Below are 17,109 nucleotides of genomic sequence, written 5' to 3'. Positions count from 1 at the left end.
CCTTTAAAGAATTGCTGTAGCTCTTTACGCCAGTTCATTTACATATGTAAATTTGACGTATTACGACTTTATTATGACTTCATCACGTGATTTAGCTAGTTTTAGCAACATTTCAGTGAGCCTTCGGCAACTTCCTGTGAGAAATATTTGTCAACACTGATGAAAGCATAATATCATATAATTCATGATTTTATGCTTTAATGGCACTGGGATCAAATATTGCAGTTTTAATGGGTTTCAATGGGGACATTTTTGTCCTGAAGGTCCTGAGTGTAACTATTTTGTGTACACAGTGTATTATAGATGTATTATAGGAACTGAGGTTGAAATATCAAAATTCCCCCAAAAAAACACATCTTTGGGAAAATATATGCAGTTGGCATTACCACAGCCAAAATGATAGAAAAAACTAAAATGAAAAAGACAAAAAATGTCCCGAAGCTCGCACAAGGGTTAATTATCTACTGTCGTGTCGTGTATCTGTCACCTCCACAGTCAACTACTGCGCAGCTACAACTCCCCGATTGGCAGTTTCAGCATCCAATCACGATACAGCTACATTGAAGAAGCTTAAAATCGACTTGTACACGAGCCAATGAGAATTCGCGTTGTTCAGGAGGCGGGACTTCCGGGTGGCGGTATTAAAAACTACGGCCTGCCGCGTGTGGTTTGAGGCAGCAGCAGCGCTAGTGAACTCGATTTCCACAGAAGGTATCGGCTAGTCTTTGTTGTTTGTAATTTTTTTAAACTAATTTTACACCAGAATTTTATATTTCCTATAATAGTGCGTGAGCTTTTTAAATGAGGTGTCCATAATTGTGAAGTGCGCTGTTATTGTCATTAGTGTGTTAGCTGCGCTTGCTTGTATGGGCTTCGATTGTTATATTTTCTTTATTGTTCTGTTGAAGTGTAATTGAGTAGAATAACTCGTGTAGACGTACATTATAGTGACCTGAATGAAAGTGAGTCGTTTATAAGGCCCATATACACTCGGTCCAGTTTCCTATGGACTCACACTGACACAGTCAGGACAATAACAAAAGACTGAGACTAGTTTCTGAGTTTGTTTATAGGCCTCTATGATGAGTAGGTTAATCTGGGCTTGTTTACTCATGTAGAAAGCATCAACAACCGTATAGTGATTTGAAAACCAACTCAAACAGGTTTGATCACTTTGGAGTGGCACAGGGGCGTAGATTCAAGGGGGGATGGGGAGGAGGTAACCCCAGTAGTTTAAGGTGCAGAGTGTCTTTTCAAGGGTATTTCTTCTCATCTTCATGGTTTAATTGCTCCTGTTATAATCCATCTGTCTCTTGTGTCTCCAGCATGGCTGAGAATGACCCTGAAAATGAGCTGTTGGATTATGAAGAGGATGAGGAGCCGCAGGGAGCGCCGGAGAGCGCCGCCCCAGTGGGCAAGAAAGAGGTGAAGGGCTCCTATGTGTCCATCCACAGCTCCGGCTTTAGGGACTTCCTGCTCAAACCAGAGCTGCTCCGAGCCATCGTAGACTGCGGGTTTGAGCATCCATCTGAAGGTAAGATTGCCTTGATTCTGGTTAATTGGGTCTGTTATTTTAAGTGTCGCTTGTACCATAATATTGACACATGTTGTTGTTTTTTTTAGTGCAACATGAGTGCATTCCTCAGGCCATCCTCGGCATGGACATCCTCTGTCAGGCCAAATCCGGTATGGGAAAGACAGCTGTGTTTGTACTCGCTACCCTACAGCAGATTGAGCCAGTGGACGGACAGGTCATTATTTAACATACATTACAATTTAAAGTATTGTATAATTGTGGTTTATGTAACATGCATAACTTAAGCTGCCTTTTCACCTCATCTGACAAATAATGATGGTCTGGAAGCAGAGGTGGGTTGAGAACCCAAAATCTTTACTCAAATACAATGACTTAAAAATATTAAGTAGTCATGTGAAAAACTACTCGCGTAAGAAAGTATTCATTTAATTGAATACTCAAGTAGCGAGTAACTAGTTAATCTTCCACAGATTACAGAAAGACACACAGGTTTGGAACAACATGAGGGTGGGACATTATGACAGCATTAATTTATGGTTGCACTATCACTTTAAGATGCTTGTCAGATTTGGACGAATCTGTCAATTTGAAGAGAAGTTTGGAAACCAGTTTTAAGTAATTATGGTGAAACAAACGTAAACAATGTCCCACAACACTGACGTGCACAGAACGGGGGCAGCAGGGGCGCAAGCCTAAGAGCCCTAAGAAGGTTTAATTTTCTTTATGCAAAATGTAATTTTCTTGAGTTTTGGAATAAAATAAGACCAGGACATTTTAACAGGTTTCGTGAGATGTGATGTGTATTCAAAACTATGAGTGTGAATTGACAAGTCTCGTCTGTTTAGGTTTTAAACCTCATTCTAAATTCTTGCTACTTTGATCATTTCTGACGTCAGCATTTATGACCGCCTGATCTTCCACATGCATTGGAAATATTACTAAAAGCATTTGTAATTAAATGTGTACATGCAGCATTTATTTCTACACATGCAAAACGTTCACTTAAATCAAATCTATGAATTTGTACCCCCAGCGTGCTGCTTATCGCTGTTATAACTATAAACATGAATACAAATGATACATATACGGGATTGTCGGAGATGGTGAAAAGGCAGATTTGAAGTCAACATGAAATCTGAAATTACTTAAAAATATTTTCCTGGTTTTATTGAATTCAGTGTGCATTAAGCAATGTAATAACTTTTTAACAAGTAAAATTAGTTGCAAACAGCTTTTCATGTTGACTTTAAATCCATCTTGAACATTTAGTTTTTATGTTTCTGATATACCGCTCTCAGTCTCCCAGCACGAAAACTGAATTTAGAGTGCCGATTGCCTTATAAAGACATCTGATGTGTGTGTGTGTGTTTCAGGTGTCTGTGCTGGTCATGTGTCACACGCGTGAGCTGGCGTTTCAGATCAGTAAGGAGTACGAGCGTTTCTCCAAGTACATGCCCACCGTGAAAGTGGCCGTGTTCTTCGGTGGAATGTCCATAAAGAAGGACGAGGATGTTCTGAAGAAGAGCTGTCCTCACATCGTGGTGGGAACACCTGGACGAACCCTCGCCCTCATCCGGAACAAGACCCTCAACCTGAAGAACGTCAAGCACTTTGTTCTGGACGAGTGTGATAAGATGCTGGAGCAGCTCGGTGAGTTAAACCAGAACACAAATATTACGTGTTTATATGAAAGCACTTACAAATGAGGAAATCGATTTATCATACCGGACCAACAATATTAGCAGTACCACAACACTGAATATTCTTTAACTGGTGCCAGATGACCACCTAATTCCAGATGTTTTTGTATGTCAGATATGAGGCGTGATGTTCAGGACATCTTCAGATTGACCCCTCATGAGAAACAGTGCATGATGTTCAGCGCCACCCTCAGTAAAGAGATCCGACCCGTCTGCCGCAAGTTCATGCAGGACGTGAGTGGTGCACTTGTTTAGTTTTAGTATGTTGTGTATATAAAGATTGAATGGACTGGTCTGAAGTGTTGTATCTTCTGTGTTCTCAGCCGATGGAGGTGTTTGTGGACGATGAGACAAAGTTGACCCTTCATGGTCTGCAGCAGTATTACTGTAAACTGAAGGACAGCGAGAAGAACCGCAAACTCTTCGACCTCCTTGACGTCCTGGAGTTCAACCAGGTGAGAATTCAATTTGTTTGATTTTCAGTAAACATGGCTAAATACAAATGGGTAATATAAACCTATTTAACAGAACTTACATGTATAACAACTATCAACACTACTGAATCACTACACCAGTGGTTCTCAACTGGTTTTGCTTCAGGACTCAGATTTTACATTAGACATCAAACAATCTGTATGTAATGTAGTCTGGGTAGAGCTGGGCGACATATCGAATATTAACGATAAAATCGAGATAACTTTGCTGATGATGTAAAATTGACCAATATCACGAATATGTGCTTTCATTTGGACATTAAGTTTCATAAAGAGCGCATCAGTAGACTAATTTCACAATCCTTCAGGGCTGCACAATTAAAATAACATCAAAATGTCAAGTTGGTCATATGTGATTTATTAATCCACAAAAGGCTTTGATTTAAAGACCGATAAACACTGTGTGTGTGATTCAGAACAAACCGGTGACGCGCTGATCTGTGTGCATGTGCATGACGACGCTCTCAGATCAGTTCACGTGCATTGTGAAATCAAAGTAATGAAGGTTCGAGCATTCGCTCAATTCCAAACATTAGTAACAGTTACAAGATATTATACAAATTTACAAATGTGGCACAGAATAACAGAAAAGGAGATTACTGCGTTTCAGGAAATGTAGAACATTGAAAACTGTCAAATACAAATCACCTTTTTCGGTGTCAAAATAAAAGCCCCAGGTGAAGTAAATACGAGAGCACTTTCGGTGTCAAAATAAAAGCTCCAGGTGAAGTAATTACGAGAGCACTTTCGGTGTCAAAATAAAAGCCCCAGGTGAAGTAAATACGAGAGCACTTTCGGTGTCAAAATAAAAGCCCCAGGTGAAGTAATTACGAGAGCACTTTCGGTGTCAAAATAAAAGCCCCAGGTGAAGTAAATACGAGAGCACTTTCGGTGTCAAAATAAAAGCCCCAGGTGAAGTAAATACGAGAGCACTTTCGGTGTCAAAATAAAAGCCCCAGGTGAAGTAAATACGACAGCACTTTCGGTGTCAAAATAAAAGCCCCAGGTGAAGGTGAAGTAAAAAGGACTGAAATATATTACTTTTGTACAACGCAAATCTAATAATCAGAATAATAATTCAGCATTATAATAATCAACCTGACATGTAATATAGTATTATGTAATGTTCAACTGGGGTTTCAAAAATAAGTCTGAGATACTATGTATCATTGTGTATGAAATATAAATAGAAAGTGCATATCGATGAAAATGATTGAATTTCATTCTCCCTTGGGTTTAATAAACGAATTATTCGATTTTTATTTAATGTCTTTAAAATATTTAATCTACAATGGCTGTTTGGATGAAATGATGGTTCCTCTGATTTAAAAAAACAAAGCAAAAACACTTGAGCCATTTTAGAGCAAATTATTATTGAGGTGTTTATCGAATATCGTCAATAGGCTGAAAAATATCGAGATATAATTTAAGACGGATGGCCAAGCTCTAAGCTTGGGTGGCATTTTCTTTTTGTATTGCGTAGTTTTGTTCATGTTTTTCAAGTATAAGTGCATGAATTGAGGGCAATTATTTTAGCTGTTGATGTCAACAAAATATACAGGAAGTTTTCCCTCTACCCTATTAAATGTTGATGAGCCTATTTATGAACCGGTTATATTTATTACCCCGTTTATTTCTGAAAATCAAACATCATTCAAACAGAACATATAGCACTGCAAAATCAGTTTCTCTGGATTTACTATTTATAGGTATGTGTTTGAGTAAAATGAACATTTGTTTTATTCTATAAAGTACTGACAACATTTCTGACAAATTACAAATAAAAATATTGTCATTTTAAGCATTGTCAACTGATAACAACTGGTCAAAATAAAAATTAAAAAAATGCGGTGTTTTCAGACCTCGAATAATGCAAAGAAAACACAATACTAATGTTTTAACTTAGAGTTCAGAAATCAATATTTGCTGGAATAATCCTGATTTTCAATCACAGCTTTCATGTGTCTTGGCATGCTCTCTACCAGTCTTTCACATTGCTGTTGGGTGACTTTACGCCACTCCTGGTGCAAAAATTCAAGCATCTCGGCTTTGTTTGATGGCTTGTGTCCATCCATCTTCCTCTTGATCACAGAGGTTTTCAATGGGGTTCAGGTCTGGAGATTGGGCTGGCCATGACAGGGTCTTGATCCGGTGCTCCTCCATCCACACCTTGATTGATCTGTCTGTGTGGCATGGAGCATTGTCCTGCTGGAAAAAACAATCCTCAGAGTTGGGGAACATTGTCAGAGCAAGTTTTCTTCCAGGATAACCTTGTATGTGACTTGATTCATGCGTCCTTGCTGAAGCACCCCCAGATCATCACCGATCCTCACATCCAAATTTCACAGTGGGTGTGAGGCACTGTGGCTTGAAGGCCTCTCCAGGTCTCCGTCTAACCATTAGATGACCAGGTGGAGGATCGGTGATGATCTGGGGGTGCTTCAGCAAGGCTGGAATTGGGCAATATAAAATATTAACCAAATAATATCTTGGCTGAATATCCGTGATCCAGTCAAATTCAAATGATGGTTTGTCACTCAAAAATATTTAAGTCCTTTTTATATAGGTTTTCAGTCACAGTACCTTTTTAATAACTTGTTTTTCACTATGAAAATACCCACAGAAGTTGGCATGGTGTTAAATCAGTAACAAACAAACACTCAGAAATGTCTCAAAATGGAAGTTAAATGTGTTGAATGCTGTTTCATGTGTTTTGTGTGGGCTGAGGACTGTTCATGTTGTAATTCTGTTGTATTCCTGCAGGTGGTGATATTTGTGAAGTCTGTGCAACGCTGTGTGGCGCTCTCACAGTTACTGGTGGAGCAGAACTTCCCTGCCATCGCAATACACAGAGGAATGGCCCAAGAGGAGAGGTTTGTCAACACACGCTTGTATTCCCTGCAGTTATTAACACATTAAACATGGGAACAGCCGTGAAAGACAGCACAGTGTTGGTTAATGGTCATATGTTATGAATCTTTTGCTTCGTGTACTAGTTCTGAAATGAGATCTAATTTTAATAATATTTGTCTAATGAAATGTCATTCAAGAGCTAATAAATGGCTAAGGTGCAAAATGTTTTAATGCTTGTTTTAATCATCTCTCTTCTCGCAGGTTGTCTCGGTATCAGCAGTTTAAAGACTTTCAGAGGAGAATTCTAGTGGCCACAAACCTGTTCGGTCGAGGGATGGACATTGAGAGGGTCAACATCGTTTTTAACTACGACATGCCAGAGGACTCCGACACCTACCTGCACAGGGTACGCAAAGGCTGCCACATTTCAGAACCATTAACTGCTGCTCTTCTGAAGATGCTTTAATGAAACCATCTTGTCTTGTTCCAGGTGGCTCGTGCCGGTCGGTTTGGAACGAAGGGTTTGGCCGTCACCTTTGTGTCAGATGAGACTGATGCCAAAATCCTGAATGACGTGCAGGACCGATTCGAGGTTGACGTGGCAGAGTTACCAGACGAAATTGACATTTCCACTTACAGTAAGTCTACATTGCTGCTTTTATATAGTATGAGCAGTTCAGACAGTACAGCTGTTAGTTTATAGAATAAGTCAAATCGGTCACCGAGAAAAACTGTCTTGAATGTCTAATCTCTGAGCTCATCTGTTTTTCACCATGAAAATGCTTTTGATCCATTCAACCCCTCATAAAGAGTGACCGCTCACTGCAGATGAGTTACAGGAAGTAGATAAGTCATCTCTTGTTGTTACGCCAGGAAATATTTGAATGAGTTGCTGTAACCGGAGGCTGTCCTATTCAAGCCCTTCCTCAATTCACAGGGAGATGATCTGTCAGAATTTACACCTGCTGTTGTCTGTGACACCGGGTGTATTTTCCTCTCTGGTGTCAGATGGCCCATTTTTGTAATGCTTTATTTTTGTGTATCCTGAGATTGAAATCTCTTTGTTTTGTAGTTGACCTTTCTCTCTTTTCTGTGTGCAGTTGAGCAGTCCAGATGAGTTCAGAAGTGTGAAGTACCAGCAGAACCGCAGCTTTTGGGTCACAACGGGATGATTGATGATGGAACCTCCATTTTAAAACCCTTTTTACCTCAAACCTACAATGTTTTTACTGCTTCTCTTTGGGGATCGGGCCAGATGTGTTTTACAACTTTGTCCTAAATCATGTTTTTGTTTTGGGTTTTAATGAAATTAAAACTTTTTATACAACTACAACTTAGACTCCTCTTGAATTGTGTGACAGATTATTTTACTCCGAGAATTACAACTCAAGTGAAACATCAGATGCATTACAGTAATGACTTTTTATGGGGGAAAATTGCATTAAAGCAGCACATCTAATTTTGGGATTTTTAAATAGGCAAATTGGTTAAATTCGAGAACTGCCGCAACACTCATAACGCTTTCAATCCATTAAGTAAAATAAAAATAAATGCATAAATGATTGTACATCAGTGAGCTGTTATATAAGCCAGTTAATTATATGATGAGTGGTTGTACTCTTGTCTTCAGAGGTAAAAATGATAGGAACAATTCATTTAAAACCATTTAATCCAAACAATAGTTTTCAATCATAACCAGTATGAAGTGTTTTATCACATGATGGCTGCTCTGTCAATTCTTGATAAACTATGCAAAACTGTCTTAAGAATTAATTCGATTTAATATCAAATGGGATTGATTGCAATGGTGCTTGATTTGTAGACCTTTGGGAATCTAGGTGTTCCTAATTGTTGAGCATTTATTTGATTGGACTTTTGTGGTGCTATTGGTCATACTAGTGGTTAGGGAGTTGAACTAACCGGAAGTATTAAAGCTGTACAACTCGTCCTTCAGGTGTTTTGCTACATACATGAATAATACCTCAAGATTGAAGGGACCCAATCCATGTCTAGAGACCAGAATATTTTTGAGACTTGGGGGTGAAGTCTCTGTCTTTTGACATTTTCTCTAGAAAATGTAAAGATTTTCTTTTAGTTTGAATTGAGGTTCATCTTTTTGATTATTTCTGTAGATTTTGGCACATCTGAAGATACTACAACCGTTCTATGACTAATATTACAGGCAACATGGCTTCTGGCTTCTGGCAGTTTTGGGTATTTGTGTTTTAGTGCCTATTCAAACCCTCATTCCTTTAGTAGTCTATAAACAGATGGCATGATGTCACCTCGGTCATCTTGTGTACCAATGCCAGGAGGCAGAAATAGAGACCACTCCATCATAAAACGCACAGACAACAGTCTAGTTTGCCTAAGTTTCAGGCATCACTTGGTAGATTACAGACCAGAATAGAGCAGAGTTTGAGAACTGTCCCACCCATTACTTTCAAATTACATGTTTACATCACATGCTGGTGTTTTTAACATATTTTTATTGCAAAACAGAGGGTTGCTGGGTTTCTTTATGTCCCCAAAGAACAGATTTGTAATTAGCTTGGAGTTGGGTAGTCGACATTTTGACACCAGGGTGCTGCTGTGGCTCTTGGCAAATGTCCTTAACTCAGATGATGGAGCCTTAGCTTCTCAAACAACCACTCCGCACGTTCCTCAAAACAAGTCAAGTTCTCTTGCTTGGCTTTACCGCCAGGCTCAATGTTGAGTCCACATGCAGTTTGGCCAAGTCCTTATCTCCCTTGCAATCGCTGGACGACTTCCAATGACTCGTTGAATGTCCCTTGTATTTGCCATCTGTTCCAATGAATTAAAATTGCCGGCAAATCCAATAATCACAATGGAGGGAAAACACCAGTCCATTTAAATGCTGGGGCTTGTTCCCCCATTTTTACAATCCTCTTTGTTGAAGTTCTTGGTCCATTCGTTCAGTGTCCTGTTGGAGCTTTTTTCTCCATTGAATGTAGAGACAAAGAAGGTCAGCATCATCTCACCAGCTGTGCAGCCTGCCCCTGAATTCATCACTGTTCATGGTGAGGGCCAGCCAATCTTAAATCGTTTTTTATATATTTACAACCTGGGCACCTTCGATGATGCACTTAGGACCCTCGTGGAACGTTGTCTAGTCTAAAGTCTCCAGTCCACTCTCAGTTAAAGTGATCCGAAACCAAAATTGCCCCTTTTTCCAAGAGGATTTGAGTTATAATGAAGGCTGTGGAAGCCTTGGTCTAGCTTCTACTCAGAGTTACACTTGGAAGCGCTACTCTATTGGGGATCTGCTGGGATTGGGGGGAAGGACAGGGAATTTAGGTCTTCTGAGAAGGAGATGCTAGTCGATAAACTTGTGCATGTCGCCGTACAGCCAGCGCTGAGGCGGAAGGGCCACGTCGTTCAGATTGCCGCATTCATCATTGCATTTGCAGGACTGTACAAACATGACGGCTCTCTCGAAGCGTTCGCCATCAGGACAAGCAAAGAGCACGGGGGCCGTTCGTGTGCGGCGGGGAGAGCAGCATCGCCCCTCCAGGCACATTCCGCAGTAGTTGGGCCGATAGAGACGGGTACTGCGGCAGCCGGCATAATGCAGACGCAGAGGCTCAGGAGACTTCTGGGTACGAGAGCACTTCCTCCCCTTCTGTTACACAAACACAGATTACACACAGTTACATCTTGTACATCTACAAAACCTTGTTTTGGAGGATTCCATAAAACCTTGCTCTTCACAGAATTGGTGATAAGTAGTAATTTAGCAGACACTTTTATCCAAAGTGGCTTTCAGTACACTTATTACTGCAGAAATCCCCTAAGAAAACCCTGGGGTTCAATGGCTTGCTAAAGAGCACATTGATGGCTGCTCATGGCTCGCTCCTTGTGGGTATTGAGCCCTCAGCTTTAGCCAGTACGCCACGCAACTTTTGTTGCATCACATATGGTTGGAACTGAAAAAGAGGCACTACTTCTACTTCACAGGCAACTAGAACAAAGGGAACACACCATAATACTGTTGGGCCTACCATTGCTATCATTTTGCTTAAGCAGGTGCTTACAGGTAGAAGCTTCACCATGACCTGTTTTAACCTTGTTACTACTAATAATAGCAAACTAGGAATAGAGGCTTGGGTCCAAAACCATTGAGATGAGCTGTTGAACGCTGTGACCAGTCATCTTTGGATAACCTCTTGCCCTTTGGTCTTCTCCTGCTGGAAGGAGCCAAAAGGCCAAATGATGATTATGAGTTTTAGATTTATGGCTGTCAAAACCCATGAGATTAAAGACCCTTCTAGCTTTTCCCAATTGTAACCACTTGTGTGAAATTTTGTAGTGCTGTAAATGTGCAGGTAATTCATTATATGCCCATCATTATAACCTCACCGAAATGACCTGCAGGTTAAACTGCGATGCACCTCATTGATCTCTGCCTTTTGATGGATTACACTCTTAAAATGGAATACATAGACTATCAATTAATTGCCAACAAAAGCCTTCATCAGCCAACTAACAAGGACATTGCATCTATGTGAACTTCTGTAGTTAATCCAGGATGAACTTCAAAGACAATTAGTCATTAATCTTACAGTTCATACAAAATCTTTGTTTAAACACTGACCCTTAACACTTACTTAGTTTAATAATTTTACACCATAACTTGCACTACACATAAATAACTAATATTGTCATTATATTCATGTTTAGTCAGAGGGGAACTGGCCCCCACAGTGAGTCTGGTTTCTCTAATGGAGAAAAATAACCTTGAATCAACATCTTATGGAGTTTGGTGTTCCTTGCCGCAGTCGCCTTCAGCTTGCTCACTGGGGTTATAAATATAATTATTATTTAATTACTTATGTTTATACACACTTCATAATCGTATTTAATCAAACTACACAACGATGAGTCTAAGACTTTACAGATATTACAGCTTCATTTGATTTTCTGTAAAGCCGCTTTGAAATGATGTGTTGTGAAAAGCGCTATACAAATAAAAATGACAGTGCAGAGATGGTTAGTTTTACCTTAATGGGCACAGCCATGGAACTACAGGGCCGAATGTTGCAGAGTCGAGTTTCCTTCACCAGTTTGCACTGAGTGTTGTCATTGGTGACCCGAGAGGACACCCCCATCCCACAGCTGCGGGAACAAGGTGTCCAGCTTGTAGTGTGGGTGACACATTGCCGTCCAGCTTGCTTCCATGCTAGGAAGAGAAAGAGAGACAGGGTGAGTTAGTACACAGGCACCATTCACCAAACAGGGAACAGTGACGCATAGAGAAAGTGATTACAGACTGCAGGAAAAAAGCTGCCGGACAGAGGCATGCGCTGTGCAGACGTTGTGTGTGGGTCTGGTTCACAAGGATCTAGTGGAAAAGAAGTGGTGGCAATCTGAACATAAGCACACACAGAAATGCAGGCAGGAGGAAGCACCACAGCTCACATTGGGGCAGATTGTTTATTGAACAAAAACCTAAAGGCAGCTTTTTGTAGCCATATACCATGCTGAAAATGGGACGTTCACACAGGATGCATTTTTGCAGTCCACTACACTATATGTTAATTGTTGGTCTATGTAAACATGCACAAAACATGATGTCTTTGACCCTTGTGAAAACTTTCCAAAACATAGGATGGCAGGGTAAGAGTAATTTATAATCAAGAGGAGAGCGATACCTGATTGGATGGTTCAGTAATTTTCATCATAAAAGCACTAACCAATTGGTTGGAGAAACTCTAAACCTAACCCTAACAAATCAGTGCTTTACTCATAAATATGAAGGACTCTTCCCCTTCCATCCTACATTAGGAATCTTGCGGTTTGGAGACCAGACCCATTGTACAGTGCAACATGTGCTGGTGACCAGAGTAAATACACTCAGAACAGCACACTCACTTGGCAGGTGCTTTCGACTATGAGGTTTTTCCCACTTTTTCTCCACTTCTATCAGTTTGTTGCCTAAGGAGTCTTGGGGCTTGGAGGGGTACGGCTTCAGCCAGGGCTTCTTGAAGATGTGCAGGTCAGGGAACAGGTAAGGAGGTGGATGAGGATGTCTGAACACAGGAGGAAGGATGGAAGACTCGCTGTGACAGTCCACGCTGAGGCAGCACTGGCCGGGCACCTTGACGAGTTGAGGGGCGGGGCATGAAGGTGATGCTAGAGGAATATCGGTGGGGCAAAGGGGCATGCAGCCAACGGCTCCATCAATACAGGTGCACTGGTGTTTGCAGCCCGCACGAAAGTTTTCTCCATTCTGATACATCCGGCCGTTATATTCACAAGAGCGACCTTCAAGTTTGGCTTATAGGTGGAGGGAAGAGAAAAGCAGGTGATTACAGAGTTCAGTTTTGGAGGTAAAAATGCCCTTCAGACTCCCCATAGCATATAACTCACTTTTTAGTGATAATGATGTAAACCTTTCAAGACAAATCTACCATGAGCTCTGAGGTTGTTATATGATAGTATATGCTTCCAAAAAAGCCATAAGTTACTGTGATTTCAACATTGTTTTGAAAAATTTAGAAAATCTCAGTGAAGAACTACTTAATCCTCAAGCGAGATCAGCCAATCAGAAGTTACCACTTCTGTGTTGTGGTGAGCTTTTGTAGGCTAGAGGAGGCAAGCTAATGTTTGTTATCCTCTTAATGTAGTTACCTACATATCTTGAATTGGGATGTTTTAGCAATGATGTATGGGATATATGGTTCAATCATACTCACGCAAGTATACCATCTTGTAATTTTTTTCTTTTTTCAAAGACAAAGCTGGTTGGTTTGTGTGGCAAGTGGGGCGGGGCCGAGCGGCGACAGTGCCGAGTGAGGCCGGGATGGATACCTGGGGCGGATTATTTCGCCCAGCTGTTGGTGATTGCAGTGTTTTGTTGTTGAGAGCTGCTGCTGAAAAGCAGAGCGACTGCGTGGTCAGGGAGCTGAAAAGCCACTAGGGTGTGCGATGCTGAAAAACAATGCGTGAATGGGAAGACACTGAAAAGTTTGAAAATATATGTCATACGTTTGGATGTGCACCCGGCTCCTGCTTCCTCCTTGCAGAGAGTTAAAGAACATGTTACAGTGGTGCCGAATCCCGGGAGTAAGAACAAAGCGGGAGCCGGGTGCACATCCAAACGTACATTTTTCACTTTTCAGTGTCTTCCCATTCACACAATGTTTTTAAGCATCACACACCCTAGTGGCTTTTCAGCTCACTGACCATGCAGTCGCTTTTCGGCAGCAGCTCTCAACCACATACACATAACTTTGTTGCATCTCTCTCTCTCTCTGTGTCTCTCCCGACTGCAGCTCTGCTTGCGGCTTTATCCCTCGCCCACCAACACTGCAATTACCAACAACTGGGTGAGATAATTCACCCCAGGTGTCCATCCCAGCCTCACTCCGTACCGTTGTCGCTCGGCCAACGCCCTGCTCACCACAGTTTGGTTCAAGGCTTACAACTCTTTATTGAAGACTTTTCCTAAATGCTTATGGATAAAATTAATGGGAGAAATATTTACAACATTGTTGAGCTTTATTTCTGCTGCCCAAATTAAATAAGCCAATCAAAAACTACAATTTCAGGCTGAAATACTCTTGTCATGATCAACTTAAGCCAGATGATAAACACCTGACAATGACCCTATGGGTGTGTTCATGATTGGTACAACATTGGACAACAGTTTTTTGATGAGGTAAGAATGGAGAAAAAGACAGCAAAGCACTGCTGTTTCTGGGGAGAACCTCCACAAAGTGATAGCTAGAAGTGAGAGAGAGAGAGACTCTATCCTTTGCTTTTATGAGAGAGGCTCTATCTATAGGACAGTGGAATTTTGACATGTTTACAATGTCGTTCAGCATCAGATAGTCTTTGGGTGTACTGAGTCACTCCCTAAAAACACTCTTTAGTCCAACTCAAATAGACCCCTTAATATAGAAAGTACCCCAGTACACAAAATAACCCTGTTTATGTGAGGAATTGAACCTGCATGGATTCATAAAGATAACAGGGAGAAAGACCACACTGTAGCGATTCTCTATATTAGGGGTTCTCAAAAAAAAATTTCTACTCATGTAAAGAAAACTAGACATTTGTACAACAACAATGTAACATTTGGAAAATGTTTAGATAATAGAAAGTACCCCAACACACAAAGTAACCTCTGTATGTGAAGAAATGTCATACTACTACAAATGTAGTCAAACTTCTATTTAGTTTATGTATTTTGGTTACTCTCCAAAACTACACTCATGTAACTCATTAATTAGTCATAAACATTACGTATTTCTGCAGGAACCATTCCTCATGTTCTACGGTCACTCACCCCGGCAGATTCCATGGAGACTGGCCACGTCGTTGCCATAGTTACACTCCAGGCCCTTATGATGGTCACAGGGTCGTCCTTCATGACAGTCTTCATTCAGCTGAGCGGCACACACCTTACAGCAGCCACACCCATCAGGCACTGCACTCACACCTGTTGGGCACACAGGATGCTCCGCAAGGCAACGACACACCTTAGGACACCTCGCTGCCACCTGACGAGAGAAAACAGGTATGAGAGACTCAACAGAGAGAGAGATTCACAGCTATCAGAGACTCAAAATGAGACAAAAAAGTATTAGAGACTGAGCAGAAAGACGGGTATCAGAGACTAAATGAAGACAGACAGACAGACAGTTTTAGAGGCTCAAAAGAAACAGACAGACAGGTTTCAGAGACTCAGTAGAGACATACAGATAGCTTTCAGAGACTCAATTGAGAGAGACAGACAGGTTTCAGAGACACAATGGAGACACATACACACAGGTTTTAGAGACTTATTGGAGAAAGACAGGTTTAAGAGACTCAGTGGAGACAGACAGCTTTAAGAGATTCAATGTAGAGAGACACACACACACAGGTTTTAGAGACTCATTGTGAAAGACAGACAGGTTTCAGAGATTCAATGAAGAGAGAGAGAGAAAGGTTTCAAAGACTCAGTGGAGACAGACAGGCAGGTTTTAGATGATCAGTGGAGACAGACAGCTTTCAGAGATTCAATGGAGAGAGACAGACACACACAAACACACAGGTTTTAGAGGCTCGTTGGAGAAAGACAGACAGGTTTCTGAAACTCAGTGCAAAAAGACAGACAGGTTCAGAGACTCAGTGGAGACAGACAGGCAGGTTTTAGAGACTATTTGGAGACAGACAGTGTTCAGAGACTCAATGGAGACAGACAGACACACAGGATTTAGAGACTCATTGGAGAAAGACAGACAGGTTTCAGAGGCTTAATGAAAAGAGAGAAAGGTTTCAGAGGCTCAAAGGAAACAGACAGACAGGTTTTAGATGATCAATGGAGACAGACAGCTTTCAGAGATTCAATGGAGAGAGACAGACAGGTTTCAAAGACTCAGTGGAGACAGACAGGCAGGCTTTAGAGACTATTTGGAGACAGACAATTTTCAGAGACTCAATGGAGAGAGACAGACAGACACACACAGGATTTAGAGACTCGTTGGAGAAAGACAGACATGTTTATGAGACTCAGTGCAGAAAGATAGACAGGTTTCAGAGATTCAATGAAGAGAGAGAGAGAAAGGTTTCAAAGACTCAGTGGAGACAGACAGGCAGGTTTTAGATGATCAATGGAGACAGACAGGCAGGTTTTAGAGACTCTTTGGAGACAGACAGCGTTCAGAGACTCAGTAGAGACATACAGATAGCTTTCAGAGACTCAATTGAGAGAGACAGACAGGTTTCAGAGACACAATGGACACACACACACACACACACACACACAGGTTTTAGAGACTCATTGGAGAAAGACAGACAGGTTTAGAGGCTCAAAGGAAACAGACAGGTTTCAGAGACTCAGTGGAGACAGACAGCTTTAAGAGATTCAATGTAGAGAGACACACACACAGGTTTTAGAGACTCATTGTAGAAAGACAGACAGGTCTGGAGACTCAATGCAGAGAGAGACAGGTTTCAGAGGCTCAGTGGAGACAGACAGCATTCAGAGAATTAATGGAGAGAGACAGACACACACAAACACACACAGGTTTTAGAGACTCGTTGGAGAAAGACAGACAGGTTTCTGAAACTCAGTGCAAAAAGACAGACAGGTTCAGAGACTCAGTGGAGACAGACAGGCAGGTTTTAGAGACTATTTGGAGACAGACAGTGTTCAGAGACTCAATGGAGAGAGACAGACAGACACACAGGATTTAGAGACTCATTGGAGAAAGACAGACATGTTTATGAGACTCAGTGCAGAAAGACAGACAGGTTTCAGAGATTCAATGAAGAGAGAGACAGATTTCAGCGGCTCAAAGGAAACAGACAGACAGGTTTTAGATGATCAGTGGAGACAGACAGACAGACACACACACACACACACACACACAGGTTTTAGAGACACATTGGAGAAAGACAGATAGGTTTCTGAGACTCAATGGAGAGAGATAGACATGTTTCAGAGGCTCAGTGGAGACAGACAGACAGGTTTTAGATGATCAATGGAGACAGACAGACACACACAAACACAGGA

At 41.3% G+C, this 17,109-nt stretch overlaps 2 protein-coding genes across 2 annotated transcripts in view; one reads left to right on the top strand and one right to left on the bottom strand.

Moving 5' to 3' along the window:
• The first annotated feature begins 563 nt into the window (after nucleotides 1-563).
• On the top strand, nucleotides 564-7,917 carry ddx39ab (DEAD (Asp-Glu-Ala-Asp) box polypeptide 39Ab). Its single transcript, XM_051715853.1, has 10 exons — nucleotides 564-711; nucleotides 1,326-1,534; nucleotides 1,624-1,751; nucleotides 2,911-3,187; nucleotides 3,353-3,471; nucleotides 3,561-3,692; nucleotides 6,495-6,604; nucleotides 6,846-6,990; nucleotides 7,075-7,222; nucleotides 7,685-7,917. The coding sequence occupies exons 2-10, from the start codon at nucleotides 1,327-1,329 to the stop codon at nucleotides 7,699-7,701; spliced, it is 1,284 nt and encodes a 427-aa protein (XP_051571813.1). The 5' UTR covers nucleotides 564-711; nucleotide 1,326; the 3' UTR covers nucleotides 7,702-7,917.
• Nucleotides 7,918-8,020: 103 nt separating this feature from the next.
• The window catches only part of LOC127451289 (CCN family member 1-like), a 10,743-nt gene continuing 1,654 nt past the window's right edge, over nucleotides 8,021-17,109 (bottom strand). The window contains exons 2-5 of the mRNA XM_051715860.1: nucleotides 14,896-15,109; nucleotides 12,477-12,881; nucleotides 11,606-11,784; nucleotides 8,021-10,227 (exon numbers count right to left, since the gene is read on the bottom strand). Coding sequence (XP_051571820.1) covers nucleotides 9,922-10,227; nucleotides 11,606-11,784; nucleotides 12,477-12,881; nucleotides 14,896-15,109 — 1,104 coding nt within the window. The 3' untranslated portion in view covers nucleotides 8,021-9,921. The remainder of the gene's footprint in view (nucleotides 10,228-11,605; nucleotides 11,785-12,476; nucleotides 12,882-14,895; nucleotides 15,110-17,109) is intronic.

The sequence above is a fragment of the Myxocyprinus asiaticus genome, chromosome 14 (assembly GCF_019703515.2).
Source record: "Myxocyprinus asiaticus isolate MX2 ecotype Aquarium Trade chromosome 14, UBuf_Myxa_2, whole genome shotgun sequence".
Classification (NCBI taxonomy): domain Eukaryota; kingdom Metazoa; phylum Chordata; class Actinopteri; order Cypriniformes; family Catostomidae; genus Myxocyprinus; species Myxocyprinus asiaticus.
This window is presented reverse-complemented; position numbering and strand designations above follow the sequence as displayed.